A 19234-nucleotide genomic window follows, 5' to 3' on the forward strand; every position below is an offset into this window, starting at 1 on the left:
GCACCCAGGATCCGAACTGATGAACCCCGGGGACGCCAAAGTGGAACGTGCGCACTTCACTGCCGCACCACCAGGCCAGCCTTCCCCCCCCACCCCCCCATATTTTCTATCGTGGAGTTCCCTTCTACCATCTACCTAGTCACCCTTACCAGGAATCTAGAGAGCCCTCTTTACCGCTTAGATATAAGCGTGTTTAAGTCTTGCACAATTTTCTTCCTACTTTTCAAATCTGTGCTCTCATCTCCTTTGCTAATCCCACTTCCCTAATTCAGACCCTCGTCTTCCTGCGCAATCAAGACATCCTCCTAACCGGTTATCACTTGCAGCCCTTTCCGCCCTTGGCCGTCTACCGCACAGCTGTCAGTTATCTGTAGAGCAAACTGATGATGCCTTTCCTTCGCTTAAACCCTCCAATAGTTGGTATTGAAACTGTCTTATCTCCTTCACATGTGACATCTTTCACAATATTTCCCCACTGAAGTGACCGCAGTGGCATGTTTAATGCCTTTGTGCCTTTGCTTCCACTGTTGCCTCTGCAAACAGTCTCACCCCTCGCGCCCAATTTCAGTTCAGGCGTCAACTCCAGGGGCTTCTGGACTTGCACGTGTACATTTTTATCACTGGGCTGATGACACCGTTGAGTTACTGCATGAGACCACCTTTTGCTACCTTAACTAACTCATTTCTGTGACAGATGAATTTAACTCGAATACAGGGAATATATACTATTCCAACAAAACTCTTCCTCTCTGGATAGATTTTCAAGGGCTTAAAGTGACATAATTTGTTCTAAGGGTCCTTGAAGATGGAACAAGAAAATACTTAGCGGTTCCGCCTTTTCTTCAGCCATCACACAAATTGAGCGTTAGTTAGAGAACCCAGAACATCAGCTTTACCCTCCAAGGCATTGTTTCTCTACCAGGAAACGAATAGTCAGGTGAGCTCTGCAGGTCAGGGCCGCTGGCCCAGGATTCAAAATTGCCATAGTGGAGCCACACGTCAGTGAGTTGGATTGACTAGAAGATAATACTGCTTTATGAAATAATGCCCTTAAAAAATACAGAAACCCCTGTATGTTACTAAACGATTAAACTCGAAGGAAAAGGCAAGCATATGGAGCATACTTTCACAGAAAATATTTTTTATTACTCTGCTCTTTGCACCATGCATGGGAACAGTATGAGTCCAAGAGAAAAGATAAATTCACTGACAGCCAGAATTCACTGAGAGAGATCCAAACTTCTTCGTTTAACATTTAAAAGTAATTTAACTACAGACAGCATCAGGTAAACTAGACTCCTAGTGGATCCTATAAACACTAGGATTTTGTCTACCAGAAAAGTCTCTTCCCGCCAGGACAGGTTCCCAGCAAGCTCAGCAGGTTCTGGAGCTTTTTACCACATTGCTCGCTGGACCCCAGACAGCTGCCCGTGGTCGGCTAAGTGACGGAACACAATACGACTAAGCCTCCAGCGCCGCTTTACACCACGCGGACGGGACGTCATAACACACCGATTTCTGATTCTGACCGGACAGCTATCCCGGGGAAGGGCAGCAATTTCTTCATCAGCCACGTCCTAAGGGAAGTCACAACATTATTACACAGATCGTATGCATTTATTTATTCCAGATGCTTAAGCCAATGCTTAGCGGAAGAGAGCAAATGGCTGGATTCACTAACATAACCAGAGTTTGGCCAAAGAACCCAGGACACAGTAGTGAACCTTAACCTCTGAGTAGAAACAAGTAGACGAGAAAAGTGACAGAAATGTCTGACATGCTCCCGATATGAACTGTTAAAAATTTAGTTGAAACTTTACATAGATAAATGAGAATCCTCAAGCCACAAGTTTGTAAAGCTCAGTAACTTCTCACACACAGCACATAGCTGTGTATCAGCAACTAGATTAAGAGACAGAACATCCTCAGTGCCCCCAGCCCAGCCTATGCCCCCTTTCAGTCACTGACCTGGCCAATAGCTCACCTGATTACTAACAAACACCACAGATGACTTTTCTTGTCCTGGATTTTATGTAACCATAAAATATGCATTCTTTTTATTAATTTCTGTTTGACTTTGTTCATTCAGCAATATGCTGTGAGATGCAGCCATGCCGCTGCACGTGTCATAATTTGTTCATTCTCACTGGTGGTGATTTTCATGTGTGAATATAATATAACTCAGTTATCCAGTCCACAGCTGATGGGCACCTGGGCAGTTTCAAGTTTTGAGCCATAATGAATAGGGCCGCCACCTATATTCTTGTTGAAGTCATTTGGAAAATATGTGAATGCATTTAAGGCAGTTTACAAATGAGGAAATTGGGGCAAAGGAGACAAAGAACGCGCTGTGAAAGCCTGTAGATGTGTTAGAACTGGGACATAAATCTGACTTGTAAGCTACTTGGCAGGCAACATAGAGCCAGCATCAGTTCCTGGCACTCACAGCCTCTGCACAGCCATCACTGGTCTCAGACAGGAGACATTCCTGGGGGTCTTTATAAACAATGTCCTCCACGACATCCTGACATCCCAAGTTGAGTTCCTCAGGGACCACTTCCCGTTACTACCTAAATACAGGCAGGTAGCTGAATGCCATTGCAGTAAAGCCATAAAAGAGTGGTCCAGGGCACCCAGTTTTCTGCTCATCTGGCTCAGTCTAGACAAGATTTAAAAGAATCCATAGTAGTGAATGGCCTGTATATTATTCTGCCAGCTTCTATAAACCTTTTTTTTCCTCTGAACTTTTTATAAGTTGAGCAGCCTTGAGTCTAAGTTATATTCCCTGAAGAGACTCTTGAATGTAGGTATCTATGTCACCAGTTATGCGCAGGACCTTATGCTTCAGGAAGCCAAACAGGGCTGACATCCTCTTACTCGAGTTAAGGAGCGTGACGAGAAAGTCAACCTAAATGGAGGCCACCTCAGCACACAGAGGTGAGCAAGGGAGCTCAGACAGGCAGGGTAGGAATGACCCTGGGTAACGAACAGGGTAGGCCACGTCGAAGCACACGGCCCCGTGCATCAGCAAGGCCTCCCAATGCCCTGCGAGGTGAAAGGTTGGGATGAGGTGGGGAGAGACCTCAGGTCAAAGTAACTGCCTAATTTCCGTGTGTTAGCATGCACCAGGCCTTTCCAAGGATCGCCTAACAAAATGGTGAAAAGGCTAGCTAGGAATGAAAAATTCTCTTTAATCTGAAACTCACCAAAATCAGTTTCTAGGGTATTCATTTATGTCGACTGGGAATATTTGATCATATTCTCCAGAAATTATATTGATACTAAATCACAACAAACAGCATCAAAAGTGATCTGATCGGAGTTAATGATCTTGTGGTAGATAGGGACTCATCTTGATTAGCGAACCTGAAGGTCTTTTGGCAAAATGGTGTTCTTCCTGAGCGAATTGATCCGCAGCCTCTCATCTGCATATTCATAGGCCATTCTTCGCCTCTTCACATCACGCAACATTCTCCAGTTCACATAGTAACCTCGAACCTGGCCTGAAGCTGATGAAGGAACCATCTAAGAGATGGAGACAAGGAACAGCGAAGGACAGTCAGACCCAGGCTCTGCCAGTGTTCTCCATCCCGCGACCCTCTTTTAGTCACTATTTGTGACCAATGGGGCTGACCCCGTGGCCAAGTGGTTCAGTTTGCATGCCCCACTTCAGCGGCCCAGGGTTTTGCTGGTTCAGATCCTGGGCACAGACCTAGCACCGCTCGTCAAGGCAATGCTGAGGCAGCATCCCACCTAGCAGAGCCAGAAGGACCTACCACTAGAATATACCACTATGTACTGGGGGCCGGGGAGAAGAAAAAGAAAAGGGAAAATTGGCAACAGATGTTAGCTCAAGTGCCAATCTTTAAAAAAAAATCAAAAAAGTATAAAAAGACATACAGCAGAGTCTCCCTCCCACCTCATCCCTCACCTGCCCAGTAGCCACCCCCTACTTCCAAAAGCATCCACTGTTACTCCTCTCTCATGTATCCTTCCAGAGATTTTTGTCTATACTAATACACGTATTCACTCCCTCTGCCCTGTTTCATCCCCTCCCCCTTTTTTCGCATTTAATAATATTTCTTGAAGATCTTTCCATATCTGTATGTTACAAAGCTTCCTCATTTCCTTTATACTCCACTTGTATGGATGTGACAGTTCAGGACATACCTCAAAATATGGCACCGTGGCCTAGTGGCCTACTGACTATTTCGAGCATAAGGATCTGCGAAATGGCAGGCGCAGGAAGGGCTTTCTGACCTTTCCGGGAAGGGGTAATAAGCCCCTCCCAGGAGACGCGCCCACCCTGTGTCCACGGGAAAGGAGCATCCTTCCCTCTGAAGATGGGGACACTGAGAGGATCTGAGCAAACAGGCCTTGCGAAGCCTCCCCAGGTTTCTACCCTTAGCCCATGCCCTTCGTCCTAGCACATTTCCCCATGCCTTCCACTCGCCATCACACCTAGCATAAATACACCCAGGTCTAACCACTTCTTTGGGTCTTCATTTCCTTATGAAGGCCCCTGTGTCATGTAAAACTTATAAATTTGTATGCTCTTCTCTTGTCAATCTGTCTTCTGTCACAGGGGCCACAGCTGAGAACTCAGAAGGGTAGAAGGAAATGATTTCTTATGCATCGTAATTTATTTAACCTGCGACCAGTGGTGGACAGCTAGACCATCGCTCACATTTATAATTACAAACAAGAGCTGCAGTGGATAACCTCTTACATAAGTCACTTCATATATATTCCTAGATACCAGCAGGATAAATTCTCAGAAGCAGAACTGCCAGGTCAAAGGGTACTCTGAAATTATTATTGACCTGATATTTCTTAGCACTAGTTGTCCAGTAATAAGACACAGAGGCTCCTTAGTGTCACAGGTTTACCCGGTGACAGTTTACAGTTCTGACAGCACAGGCAGAGTACAGGCCACGAGAAGATCAAGTCTCTCCCAAACCAGAGCAAACACTACATGTTAACTAAGTTGCAGCTCTAGAAAATAACAATGGCTTCCTATAACAGCTGTCTACAGAAGAAATGTATGCACTGCATTACACAGAATGAAAACTGAACATGAGAACGCTATACTAGTACACTAGCACCTTCGAGGCTGAAAGTCTCCTGGGGAAATACAACAATCCTACAACCACCTTTCGGAAATAAGACAAGCACCAGTGGAATTTCAATATCACTTTGGCACATGATGGAGTCAAATGAGTATCCTGGTCACTGTGGCTGAAAATAAGTGTCACGCAAAAGGGGGCTTCAGCAAGGCTTTGAAGGACCGACAGAATTTTCATACGGGGGGGGGCAGGGGAGGGGAGAGGTGAAGTCTGTCCAAACCAAAGGAGGAAATGAACAAGAGACATTCATGAGACCAGAGGGGATCATTCTGGCTGAAAGAAACAATTCACGTTGAGGGACAACGCAAGGATTGCTTTCACCTACGAAACTGAAAGTTGAGACTTAGAAAACAAAATTAAATATTTTTTCCTTCAATTCTTTTTCAAACTATTCCTAATCAACTTCCTCTCTACTATCTCCTAATGGGTTTCTTTTTTTTTTTTAAATCTTTCATTCCTTTTTGTATAATTTTTTTTCTGACTATAAAAGTAATATACTTTTGAAATAAAGCATTTATTGATCTACTGTCTTATTTCTTCTGTGAATGTTTTGTGCCTTGCCCACACTTCCACCATACTGTATTTTCGTCTCAGTTTCTAACAGCGCTTTATATACTAAGATCGCATTCTATTCCGTTCCGTACACATCCTATCCTGCCCTCCCTCTCACCCTCCTCATCTCCTAAAACTCTTCCACTGGCTCCTCTTCAGCTCACGGTCTACCATCATCAAAATCTTCTCAATCCTCAACCTCTTCTCTTAACGTCCCTTCCGAGTTTTGCTCTAGGTGAACCCTGAACCCCTCCTGAGAGCTTCTCCTGGAGCTCTTTTTCCTCCCACAACTGGCCGTGGAGGTAGGGAGGTGTATTCCTCGCTCTTCACTGCAGCTTCCAGAGCCTCCTTCCTTCCCGAAAGGCAGCTCTGACTCTCGTGCCACTGAGCTGTACCTCCCACCACCCCTCACTGTTGCCGTCATCGACCACAGCCCCCCCCAATCCCCTTTCACTTGTCACTGAATTTAGATCCTGGCTCACTGCCACTCTCTGTAATATTCTTCTTGTCTTATTCCTGGTGATCTCACCATACAGGCAGTTATACCCTGATCTTTCCTTCCTTGAGCTCCTCTCCTCCAGAGATTTGTGTCCTTCACTCTTCTTTACCTACTCACCTCCCTGCGCTAGGTCTTTTACTACCATCAGTGCAAGCTTCCTATTAGCTCAGTTTGTGTATCTCATTCTCTATCACTTCGTTGTAGCTTGTTCCTCTAACACCCCCAAAACAAGCCCGCTGGAACGTTTAATCCCTTGATCCTAGCAGCTTTTCACTGTCTCTCAGCTTCTGATTTCCCATCACCCCCTTACCCAGCCTGAATTCCATGGTCCATAAATACAATGCTGTCTTTTGTACATCCTCAATTTCCTGGCCTCAACTCCACTTTCTCTTTAATTATGAAATTAGAAGCAATATGAAGAGCTTTCCATAAACTCCCACTAACTACATCTACCCACTTCTGAGCGTCTGTAATCATATGCTCCCCATTCCCTGCTGTGATCAAAGATCTGCTCTGTACGACAGAAGCCACTTACCACATACGGCTAGGAAGCACTTGAAATGCAACTAGTGCAACTGGGGAATGTAATTCTCAATTTTATTTAATTTTAATTATTTAAAAAATTTAAACTGAAGCAGAGTAAACATTAAACAACTTTATTGTTTTGGTAGGACTACATTTTCCACTTTAATGGTGGAAAACTTAGCATCCAGAGATGTGCTGTAAGTGTAAAATACAGACCGGATTTTGAAGCTCTAGTATGAAAAAAAATGTCAATATCTCATACATAACTTTTACAGATATGTTTGAAATAACAATATTTTGGATATACTGAGTTAAATAAAATATTTTATTAAAATTATTCCATCTGTTTCTTTTTACTTTCTTAAGGTGGCTGATAGAAAATTTTAAATTACACATGTGGTTGGCATTATCTTTCTGTTGGGCAACGCTGCTACAGCTAAACTGCCCACGTTCCTAAGACCAACAACTGCACATGAGACCCATCACCTCTTGCCTGCACAAGCCTACAGCTCCAGCAATTCTTCCTTCTCCCACATCATCGATTTTTCCTGCTCTACAGGATCTTTCCCTCTAACACAAAAACATGCAGTTACTTCTGTCACGTTAAAAAAAACACCATCACAAAACACCCACTCTTAACCCACCTTCTCCTGGAGCTATTGACCCACTTTTCTGCTTCCTTTTGCAGCAAAAAAAGGGCTTATCTATACCTCTGGTCTCCAATCTTTCCTCCTATTCTCTCTTGAACGCTTTCCTCCTACCACGCCATAGGACTGCTATGATCGAGGTCCCAACGACCTCCACGCTGCTAAAGCCAATAGCCAACTCTCAGCCTTTCTTTTGCTTGACCTGCCAACTCTGCGCAGAGGGGACCACTCCCTGCTCCTTGAAACTGTGTTATGCCTGTTTCCAGGCCACCACGCTCTCCTGGCTTTCCTCCCCCCTCGCTGAGCTCCTTTCAAGTCTCCTTTGCTTGGCTCTCATCTCCTAATGCTGGAGTCACCAGGGCCTCAATCCTCGGGCCCCTTCTCCCCTCCACCGACACTCACTTCCTTACAAAGCGGAGTCCATCTGCAGCTTTCCAGGCCAGTAAGTTATACTACGCTTATGACTCCCAGACTTACACCTGCGGCTCGGACCTCCCCCGAACCAGGCCGGAGGAGGGAAGCGGGCGGAGGGACCCCTGGGACGGGTCTGCACTGGACGCTACAGGTGGCAGAGCACTGGGGGACCCGCAGGTTTGGAGATACAGAGGGGCGGTGGGCATGAGGGTAAAGGCGCGGGCCTGACCTGCCGGACGGTCCGCAGCAGAGAGCTCAGCATGGAGGCCGCCATATTGTCCGCCGCAAGCATCAAACCGCTGCAACTTTATTGACACTGCCGGATGCGGGGAGAACGGAGGGGCGGGGCCTGGGCCGCAGGGGGCGGGGCGGGGCGGGCGGCGGGCGGGTCTTTAGCCTATTGGAAGGAGAGTTAGTTATTGGATTTGCGTTCTCGCGATATTTAACGGAAGTTGAGCAAATGAAGAACCTGGGAGAGCAGCTTCGATACCTTTGCTGAGGAGTGACGTTCTTTACGTTGCTTCCTTTCTGTCTGCTTCGTACATCCTGTAAACTACCTGCCTACCGACTCGCCTCCTTTCCTTCCGCCTCCGCACCTACCGGTTCCTCGTTACCATTTTCTCTGCCCCGAAGTCCTCGGTCTCGCTCAACCTGCTCCTCCTCCTCCTCTGTCCTCCATTCAGTTTAGGGTGCCGCTTGCCAGAAACCCAGAATTGTTGCCAGCTCGTCTTTTTCTGTTATCTCTCCTGTAGTTTTTGCAAATCTCTCCACTGTAGTAGTGATAATGATCACGTTGATAGTGGTGATGATAAAGATAGTTACTGTTTATATGTGTAGGGTTATATATCTATTATATGTAATAGATATAAAATATATATTATTTTAAACATATATTCTGTATTGGGTTTTAGGTGAAAAGCGCTTAAAACATTTTGGTTTTTGGGCCAGGGGAGCATTGCCATTTAAAAACTGCTTTCAGTTTATAATGCAGGGAACTTTCAGATCATCTTTATAGCAGAACCCTTTGAGGGGGCCCCTTTCCTTTGTATGGATGTAAGGTAAGTACCACCCACCTACTGTTCTAGTAGAAGAGTATCGAGGAGTATGTATTAGCTTAGCAAAGACCTGTATCTTAGACGTGTTGATGGATGAAGTGAGGAGATGCCCATGTGCTATTTACGTCTGTGTTGTTGAACAAGAAGCCTTCTGGGAAGAGAAGGTAAAGGCAGACTCCTTTCTTTAGAGGCTCAAGTTTATTGGAACCCGTTTAACGGACTGGAGAGGGGTTGACTGAGGCCAGCTAGCAGGAAAGGACAACATGAGCCCCTGTCATGGTAGAATCAGAACACTCCTGGACCAGTGTCAGGCAGGCATCTATTCCTAATTCTAGCCCATGTAATGCCTTTCTCTCCCTCCCCACAATTGAGGGTCATTTTCTGTAATCGGCTTACAAAATGGGTGAGCCAGCTTTGTGCACAGTGGCCTTTTGCTTCTTTCTGTAAAACTAATTCTGAAAGCATCTTTAAACAGCACTAGTAACTTTTTAAAAAATTGTGGTAAAGTATACATAACATAAAATTTACCATCTCAACAATTTTTAAGTGTAAGAGTTCAGTGGCATTAAGTACATTCATGTTGTATAACCATCACCACCATCCATGTCCGGAACATTTTTGTCTTCCCAAACCAAAACTTGACACCCGTTAAACAGTAGCTTCCCATTCTGCCCTCACCGACCACCACCATTCTGCTTTCTGTCTCCATGAATTTGATTACTCTAGGTACCTCACATGAGTGGAATCATACACTTGTCCTTTTGTGACTGACTTCTTTCACTTAACGTAATGTCTTCAAGCGTCATCCATGTTGTACCATGGGTCAGTACTTCATGACTTTTGATGGCTGAATAATACTCCATTGTAAGGATATGCCACATTTTGTTTCTCTATTCGTCTGTTGATGGACACTTGCCTTGCTCCTACCTTTTGGCTATTGTGAATAATGCTAGTATGTACATGTGTGTACAAATATCATAAACAACATTAGTATCTTTTTAGGCTGTTTTTCACTTTAAGAAGAGATTAAAGCAATCTAGTGACTGGTAAGATAGGAAGCTCTGAGATAGTGAGATAAGACTCCCAGGTCTGCTTTCCCTAATTGTGTTGGTTTTGTAAAACAACCTAAGATTTTCCCCCCAATGCACCCTCCTCCATTAGTGTGTGGGGAAACCTGGCAAGCCCTAAAGAAGGCTCACTTTACCTCGAGTTCTCCCAAGACACCTGTGATTCTCCCTGGCCGTTTGACAGAATGTGGGGAAGGCTCTTGGCCTTACTGTCCTGGAATACTAGGATCAGGAACCATTATCATTCATTCATTTATTCATTCAACAAATATGTCTTAAATGCTTATTATGTACCATTGTGTATGTGTGTGTGAGGTGGGGTGACAGAAAAAAGTCCCCACTCTTCTGATGCTTATATTCAGTTGAGGATTATAGATTTAGATGCAGGTGGAGATATCCACCATTTGCTAGTTATATTGTCTTTGCTTTTTCCTTATAGTCTTTCCTGTAGAGGCCTAAAAGTTACTTTTTTGGGGGGATAGTAAATTTTAAGAGTTAAATGTTTTGAGGTTTGATTGTGAGAGACTGTTCTAGTCACCATGTTGATTCTGGACCTAATAAAATGGCAGGAATGATAGTGTAGATGATGAAATAGGTTCAGCGAACTTAGGTGACTTGCCCAGCTCACAGAGCTAGTCCTGGACCAAGGCACATGCTCTTAATCCAGACTCCACGCAGTCCCCTGGAGAAGCCACAGCTCAAGGACACAGGCCTGACTGCTGTTAGGGAATCCTTACTTATGGAATGTACTAATTGGTTAATGTAGAAATTTTGTGCCAGTTCAATCAATACCCCAGTGGAATTTTTCTTAACTTAAAATAATTCTAGAATATAGATAAAAGAATAAGTGGGATGAGAGGGAGGTAGAAAGCTATGAAATTTTTGAAAAATGAAAATAACTAGTAGTCTTGCCCTACCAGATGTTAAAATGCCATATTTTGTAAAGCCACAGTAATTGAACTAGTGCGGTGCTGGTGCCAAAATCAACTGACAGGTAAGTGAACTCGAATAGACAGGCCACAAAGAAACCCATTAGAATTAGAATTTGGTTAGATATTAAAGGAAGCATAAAAATCGTTGACCAAGTGGAACTGGAACAGCTAGTTAAAGATTTGGAAATAAAATTTTTAATTATATCTTACCTCTTACCATAGATCAAAATAAATTTTAGAGATTATTTTAAGTTAAAGAATTAAATGCTAACAAAGCCTTTAAAAAACAGAAGAAAATAGATGAAAAAATATATATATAAAAATATATATTTTCCTTCTTCTTCTCTCCAAAGCCCCCCAGTACATAGTTGTATATTCTAGATGTAGGTCCTTCTGGTTGTGCTCTGTGGGATGACGCCTCAGCATGGCTTGATGAGTGGTGCTAGGTCCAAGGCCAGGATCTGAACCAGCAAAACCCTGGGCCACCAAAGTGGAGCACGTGAACTTAACCACTTGGCCACGGGGCCAGCCCCTAGATGAATATATTTTTAAACACTTAAATTCCAGTAGACAATTCTCAGAATGTCTAATAACATTAAAAATATTCAGCCTCACTAGTTTCTAAGAGAGAGCAAATTAAAACAATGACATAATTTAATCTAGCAAATTGACAAAGGTTAAAAAAAATTCAGTGTTCTTATGGATGTGGGGAAATAGGTAATTTCATATGCTAGCGGTAGAAATATAAATTGGCATGACTTGTGTACGAAGCAATTTGGCAAGAGTCTTTTCAAAATTTTTATCTATTGACTCAGTTATAGCACTTTTAGGAATATATTCCAGGGAAATACTGAGAAACTCTAACATTTGTATATGAGGACACTTAATATGGGATTATTTATAATAAGAACAAATAAATACCTTAAAAGTCTAGCAGTGGGGGCGAGTTAAATGAATAAAGAAATAACATGTTATAGTCCTAGTTTAATGTTTAATTCTAGTGCTAAATTTAAATATATATATGTATAACAATACAGGCATAGTTGTAGATTAGATAGAAAGAAAAACGATTAAGAAGGAAATACGCTCAAATACTAAGAGTCATAGGTGAATGACCAGATTACTGATTATATTTATGTTCCTTAAATTTTTCCAATTTCCCTATAATTTACATGTATTGCTTTTAGATTCACAAAAATTTTGAAGTTGATTTAAAAATATTAACCTGTCCTTGTGTTTTTATGCTTCTATTATTTCACCCAAAATATGTGAAAAATGTGTTTCTCAAGGGGCCTGAAGGACGGGGTCACGCTCCGGTCCCTCTCAGTATCCTCTGCTTATCCTTGGGGACAGGCACAGTCAGAGCCCTGGACAAGGCAGGGAGAAATGAAGAGTGCGGGATGCAGGCCTCCTTCATGTGTGGTCCTAGGCGTCCACTCGCCCTTTGGGTTTCATTTCTCTGGCTGCTCTGTGTCTACCATCAAATAAATTGTAGTTCCTCTGGTGTCTAGCCTGTAACTCAGACAAAATCCATCATTTCCTTAACCTCTCTGTTTTTGAGAGGATTAATTAATTATTCCTTTTTATTATTTTGTAACTGGTAAGTCACAGGGTTAACTTGGCTGCAGCCCTCGGAGGTGCACGCTAAGAATATTTCCTCGGCATATGCTTGGCCCTGGAGTCCTTGTCTGGCCCAGGCTGACTCGGCAGCTTCCCAGGACCGTCTGCCCTCCCCACTTCGCCCCTGCAGTGCTTCACCACACGGTGTTCCCCAGGAGGGGCTCCCACGTAGGGAGGGCTCAATCTGGTTTGATTCAAAAGAGCCAAACTTCTCGGCCTTTTGGTGGGCCAGTGGTCCATGTGTGGGAACAGCTGTGAGAGGAACTACAAAGAGGAGGAAGGTGGGAGTGAAGGAAAACATGTGGAGGGAGAGAGAAAGGCAGAGACACACAAGCGTTTGCAGCCTGGCTCTGCAATGGCGTGTATGGATAGCCTGCCTTCGTTAACCACCGCCAGCTGAATAGGAATCCTGTCTGTGTACCAGCTTGGCTGTGGCGTGTGGGTGGCCTCAGCGCTTACTTCTGGAAGCACCCGCAGGGGCCTTGGCCTGTGAGTCTCCTCCTGGAGCTCTGTGCTGTGCACAGGATTGAACACAGGGTGGCAGTAACATCACATCTGGCCTCCAACGCCCGCCCTGCCACCTTCGCCCTGTTCCCCCACACACAGCCTGATGCAAGCTGGAAACACACACACACACACTCACACACGGCTGTCTTCCAACCGAGGTGGTAACATGTTACCTCATCAGGTGGGACCTGTGTTGGATTGAGTTTGCCTCTTCTGTAGGCATCGCAGGCAGGACAGGCTACGTGAGTTCCAGAGCCCAGTGCAAAAGGAAAATGGAGGGCCCCTTGTTCAAAAAGCAGGAAAAAGATGCTGTTAAGGGTAGTAAAATATAAAGCCAAGCTCAGTGAGACTGTACCTCAGGCGCCTCTCCCTTCTTGCCTGGGGCTTCTTGGAGGTTGACACGGGACACCTGAGGAACCAGGGCCTGCTCGGCACTCACACACACACATGGCTACCGAGTGCAAGCCAACAGACACCCATGGGGAGCCCTGACGATAGGGGATGGAAGCCTATGGATAACACGTTTCCTATGACGCCTCCAAGGTCTCAGAGATACGGAGCAGCAGTCCCTAACAAAGTCACACATCCTGGTGTTGCTTTTTCCCCCTTTCTTGTTCCCCTGCCCTGACCCCTCACTCCTGCTCCCCGGGGTTGCTGCCCAAATCTACTGCTTGCACATAAACCTCTGACTTGGATTCTGCTTTTGCAGGTGGTGGGAGAGTAGCAGGGGGACCCAGGCTAAGAGAGAAATATCCCATCCAACAGATGATCCACAGCTTGCTGCTTCTACATCTAATCCTCTTTCACATTTTCTCCATTCCTGCTCCTGCTCCTCTGGTTCAAACCCTCTTCATCGCTTGCCTGAACTAGTAATAACTGGATTCCTAACTGCTCTTTCTGCCTCCCTTTTTATTTTACGTAACCCATCACCTTTCCCCAAAAACATCCACCCTTTTCAGCTGCCAGAGTGAACTTTCTAAAACTACAGCTACTCCCTTTTAGTAGGTCCCCCTGCCTCCAAGGTGGTTCTCCCTCTGGAAGCCTTCATTTCCGGCAACCTTTCCATTCAGTTCGGTTTATTTCATCAAATGCTTAATTAACACCAGGCACCTAGTAGTTTCTGCCATCCAAGGGGTGAGGAGCAGGCGACAACATGGGTGATGGGGGAAGATGCTACAAATTACCGAGGTGAGCGGTGCAGAATATGTCGCATGTCAACACAATCCCAAATAAAGGCTTTGGGCTGGTCCGCCCCAGTCGAGGGGCCCAAAAATGCTTTTCCACTGGGCCAGAACCACTGCTGGGGTTTTGGTGTGGAGAGAGGAGAATTTGCTTTGCAGAACTTGGATGTTGTGAGAAAAGAAGGTTCTGAGTGAGGGCAAATGTGTGAAAAGCCTTTTTAACTTCACATTAATCATAAAGACTGATGTCTAAATAAAGGCAATGGGATTGACGTTTTTCACATCTTAAATTAGTAGTAGCGGGTATGGTACTCAATTTCCGCTTACCATCCCTGACTCACAAAAAAATATGTTACATTTTCTTGCCAGCAGTCTCAAGGAGATGCTTGCGTATTTGTTTTGATTTGTTGCAGATAATGTGCATACAAAGAGGTTTTCTTCTCTGAGTCTCATTTTCCATCCAGATATTCAGTGTCTTCCTGACTTGAAGACTTGAAATTGTTGATTTTCTACGCCCCTAATTCTGCCTGCGGGCCGCTGGATACGGTGTGCGGGTTGGTCCTGGCCAGGGGGCGATGAGCCTGACGTCCAGCCCACTCAGTTTGCGGGGTCTGGCTCCCCGGCTCGCAGCCGCATTCCTTTTCTTTAGTTCTGCCAAGATTCAGAGATGTCAAGTAAATTGGTGCTTGAGATGGAAAGGGTTTAGGATAATCCTGTTTAACCAGTGAGGCCCAGCTCAGCAGGTAATTCTCAACCCTTCTATCCAGCTTCCAGGGTTTATAATCTCAGTCATGGCCTTGGTGTCTGTGTGCAGAAGCACATACTATCAACTCCTCTTTTCAAATTTCAGCTACTTCCTTCCTCTCAGGCTAATTCCCAATTCTAAGGACCAGGTTTACTTTTTGTTGTTGTTGATTAAAATATTTTATTTATTTTGCATGGTATCATGTACTGTTAACCTTTGAGCACAATACTTTGTTTTTTTAAAATTTTATTGAGGTCATAATAGTTTATAACATTGTGAAATTTCAGTTGTGTGTTACTGTTTGTCAGTCACCATATAAATGTGCCCCTTCCCCTCTTATACCCACGCTCCAAATTCCTTCCCCTCTGGTAACCACTAATCTGTTCTCTTTGTCTGTGTGTTACTTTATCTTCCACATATGAGAGAAATCATACGATGTTTGTCTTTCTCTGTCTGGCTTATTTCGCGTAACATGATACCCTCCAGGTCCATCCGTGTTGTTACAAGTGGCATGAGTTTGTCTCTTTTTATGGCTGAGTAGTGTTCCATTGTATATATACCACATCTTCTTTATCCATTCATCAGTCAATGGGCACTTGGGTTGCTTCCACATCTTGACTATTATGAATAATGCTGCAACGAACATAGGGGTGCATAAGCCTCTTTGTATTGTTGATTTCAAGTTCTTTGGATAAATATTCAGCAGTGGGATGGCTGGATCGTATGGTAGTTCTATTTTTAATTTTTTTTGGAAATCTCCATACTGTTTTCCACAGTGGCTGCACCAGTTTGCAATCCCCCCAGCAGTGTATGAGGGTTCCCTTTTCTCGACATCCTCTCCCACATTTGTTATTTTTTGCCTTGGTGATTGTAGCCATTCTAATGAGTGTAAGGTGATATCTTAGTGTAGTTTAGATTTGCATTTCCCTGATGATTAGTGATGTTGAACATCTTTTCATGTGTTTATTGGCCATCTGTATATCTTCTGTGGAAAAATCTGTGGTCATATCCTCTGCCCATTTTTTAGTCTGTTGTTTGTTTTTTTGTTGTTGAGTTGTATGAATTCTTTATATATTTTGGAGATTAACCCCTTGTCTGATGTATGATTTGGAAATATTTTCTCCCATTTGGTGGGTTGTCTTTTCGTTCTGCTCCTGATTTCCTTTGCCTTGCAGAAGCTCTTTAGTCAGATGAAGTCCCACTTGTTTATTTTTTCTTTTGTTTCCCTTGCCCAAGTAGACATGGTATTCGAAAAGATCCTTGTAAGACTGATGTCGAAGTGTGTACTGTCTATATTTCCTTCTAGAAGTTTTATGGTTTCAGGTGTTACCATCAAGTTTTTTTTTTTTAATGCATTTTGAGTTAATTTTTGTGTATGGCAAAAGATAATGGTCTACTTTCATTCTTTTGCATGTGGCTGTCCAGTTTTCCCAACACCATTTATTGAAGAGACTTTCCTTTCTTCATTCCATTCTTAGCTCCTTTGTCGGAGGTTAGCTGTCTGTAGATGTGTGGGGTTTTTTTCCTGGGCTGTCAATTCTGTTCCATTGATGTGTACATCTTTTTATGCATGTGTGTGAGGAAGATTGGCCAAGAGCTAACATCTGTGTCAATCTTCCATTTTGTATGTTGGATGCCACCACCGCATGGCTTGATGAGTAGTGTGTGGGTCTACACCCAGGATCCAAACCCACACACCCCAGGCCACCGAAGCAGAGCACTTGAACTTAACCACTACACCACCAAGCCAGCCCGTGTGTGTCTGTTTTTGTACCAGTACCGTGCTGTTTTTACTACTGTTGCTTTGTGGCGTATTTTAAAGTCGTGAATTGTGATGCCTCCAGCTTTGTTCTTTTTTCTCAGGATTGCTTTAGCTATTCAGAATGTTTTGTTGCCACATATGGATTTTAAGATTTTTTTGTTCTTTTTCCATGAAGAATGTCATTGGGATTTTGATTGGGATTGCATTGAATCTGTAGATTGCTTTAGGTAGTATGACATTTTAACTATGTTTATTCTTCCAATCCATGTGCATGTAAGATCTTTCCATTTCTTTATGTCATCATTGATTTCTTTCAATAATGTCTTATAGTTTTCACTGTATAGGTCTTTCACCTCCTTGGTTAAATTTATTCCTAGATATTTTATTCTTTTTTTTTTATTGTAAATGAGATTGTATTCTTGAGTTCTCTTTCTGTTAGTTTGTTATTAAAATATAGAAAGGCAACTGATTTTTATGAGTTGATTTTGTACCTTGCAACTTTACTGTAGTTGTTGATTGTTTCTAATAGTTTTCCAATGGATTCTTTAGGGTTTTCTATATATAAAATTATGTTGTCTACAAAGAGTGAGAGTTTCACTTCTTCATTGCTTATTTGGATCCTTTTATTTCTTTTTCTTGCCTAATTGCTCTGGCCAAAACCTGCAGTACTATGTTGAATAAGAGTGGCAAGAACGGGCACCCTTGTCTTGTTCCTGTTCTCAGAGGGATGGCATTCAGTTTTTCCTGGTTGAGTGTGATGTTGGCTGTGGGTTTGTCATATATGACCCTTGTTATGTCAAAGTACTTTCCTTCTATACCCATTTTATTGAGAGTTTTTATCATAAATGGATGTTGTATCTTGTCAAATGCTTTCTTTGCATTTATTGAGATGATTGTGTGGTTTTTATTCCTCATTTTGTTAATGTGGTGTATCACACTGATTGATTTGTTGATGTTGAATCATCCCTGTGTCCCTGGTGTAAATCCCACTTGATCATGGTGTATGATCCTTTTAATGTATTGCTGTATTCAGTTTGGCAATATTTTGTTGGGGATTTCTGCATCTATGTTCATCAGCAATATTGGCCTGTAATTTTCCTTCCTTGTGTTGTCCTTGTTTGGTTTTGGAATGAGGGTGATGTTGGCCTCATAAAATGTGTTAGGAAGTGTTCCATCCTCTTCTACTCTTTGGAATAGTTTGAGAAGGATAAGTATTAAATGTTCCTTGAATGTTTGGTAGAATTCCCAGAGAAGCCATCTGGTCCTGGACTTTTCTTTTTGGGAGGTTTTTGATTACTGTTTTAATCTCTTTACTTGTGATTGATCTATTCAAATTCTCTATTTCTTCTTGATTCAGTTTTGAGAGGTTGTATGAGTCTGAGAGTTTATTTGTTCTTTCTAGATTGTCCAATTTGTTGGCATATAGTTTTTCATAGTATTCTCTTATAATCCTTTGTATTTCTGTGGTCTCTCTTGTAATTTCTCCTCTTTCACTTCTGATTTTATTTATTTGAGGCTTCTCTCTTTTTTTCTTAGTGAGTCTGGCTAAGGGCTTGTCAATTTTATTATTTCGAAGAATCAGCTCTTAGTTTCATTGATCCTTTCTACTGTGTTGGGTTTTTTTGTTGTTGTTTCAATTTCATTTATTTCTGCTCTAATTTTTATTATTTCCCTCCTTCTGCTGACTTTGGGCTTTGTATGTTCTTCTTTTGCTAATTCTGTTAGGTGTAGTTTAAGATTGCTTATTTGAGATTTTTCTTGTTTGTTAAGGTGGGCATATATTGCTATGAATTTCCCTCTTAGGACTGCTTTTGCTGCATCCCATATGAGTTGGTATGGTGTATTTTCATTTTCACTTGTCTCCTGATATTTTTTTATTTCTTCTTTAATTTCTTCAATGATCCGTTGGTTGTTCAGTAGCATGTTGTTTAGTCTCCACATATTTGTCACTTTCCCAGCTATTTTCTTGTAGTTCATTTCTAGTTTCATAGCATTATGGTTGGAAAAGATGCTTGGTATGATTTCAATCTTCTTAAATTTATTGAGGCTTGCCTTGTTTCCCACCGTATGGTCTATCCTTGAGAAGAAAGTGTATTCTGCTGTTTTTGGATGGAGTGTTCTATATACATCTATTAAGTCCATCTGGTCTAGTTTTTTTTGTTTAATTCCACTTTTTCCCTGTTGACTTTCTGTCTGGATGATCTATCCATTGATGTAAGTGGGGTGTTAAGGTCCCCTACTATTATTGTGTTGTTATTAATATCTCCTTTTAGGTTTGTTAATAGTTGCTTTATGTACTTTGATGCTCCTGTGTTGGGTGCATGTATATTTATAAGTGTTATTTCTTCTTAATGGAGTGTCCCTTTTATCATTATATATTGCCCCTCTTTGTCTCTCATTGCCTGTTCTATCTTGAAGTCTACTTTGTCTGATGTAAGTATGGCAACACCTGCCTTCTTTTATTTGCCATTGGCTTGAGTATTGTCTTCCATCCCTTCACTCTGAGCCTGTGTTTGTCTTTAGAGCCGAGACATGTTTCTTGGAGGCAGCTTATTGTTGGGTCTTGTTTTTTTAATCCATCCTGCCACTCTGTGTCCTTTGA

General features: G+C 42.8%; 2 protein-coding genes across 9 annotated transcripts in view; one reads left to right on the plus strand and one right to left on the minus strand.

Moving 5' to 3' along the window:
- Window positions 1-1124: 1124 nt before the first annotated feature.
- Window positions 1125-8117, minus strand: MRPS14 (mitochondrial ribosomal protein S14). 2 transcript variants are annotated; one of them, XM_070590954.1, is made up of 3 exons: window positions 7993-8117; window positions 3367-3525; window positions 1125-1577 (listed from the first exon to the last, which is right to left on the minus strand). In XM_070590954.1, exons 1-3 carry the CDS (start codon window positions 8053-8055, stop codon window positions 1395-1397), a joined length of 405 nt encoding a protein of 134 aa, XP_070447055.1. In that variant the 5' UTR covers window positions 8056-8117; the 3' UTR covers window positions 1125-1394. The 2 variants fall into 2 exon arrangements, with proteins under 2 accessions (XP_070447055.1, XP_070447056.1); XM_070590955.1 differs by having other exon boundaries at window positions 7752-8053.
- TNN (tenascin N) overlaps window positions 7443-19234 on the plus strand; it is a 104407-nt gene continuing 92615 nt past the window's right edge. For 4 of the 7 annotated variants that reach the window (XM_070590925.1, XM_070590922.1, XM_070590927.1 and 1 more), the window contains exon 1: window positions 13991-14132. Coding sequence is in view for 2 of the 7 variants with exons in the window: in XM_070590920.1 (XP_070447021.1) it covers window positions 7602-7791 (190 nt within the window). In the remaining 5 variants the exon portion in view is untranslated. Of the gene's footprint in view, window positions 7792-8207; window positions 8266-13990; window positions 14133-19234 lie in introns of those variants that run through there. The other 3 variants (XM_070590920.1, XM_070590930.1, XM_070590924.1) reach the window with 3 other exon arrangements.

The sequence above is a fragment of the Equus przewalskii genome, chromosome 23, assembly GCF_037783145.1.
Source record: "Equus przewalskii isolate Varuska chromosome 23, EquPr2, whole genome shotgun sequence".
Taxonomy (NCBI): Eukaryota; Metazoa; Chordata; class Mammalia; order Perissodactyla; family Equidae; genus Equus; species Equus przewalskii.

Coding starts and splice junctions, on each gene's coding strand:
- MRPS14 (XM_070590954.1), bottom strand. CDS start 8,055: ATGCTTGCGGCGGACAATATGGCGGCCTCCATGCTGAGCTCTCTGCTG. Junction 3,526..7,992: donor TGCTGCGGACCGTCCGGCAG/GTCAGGCCCGCG, acceptor TCCATCTCTTAG/ATGGTTCCTTCATCAGCTTC. Junction 1,578..3,366: donor TTTTGCCAAAAGACCTTCAG/GTTCGCTAATCA, acceptor GACTTCCCTTAG/GACGTGGCTGATGAAGAAAT.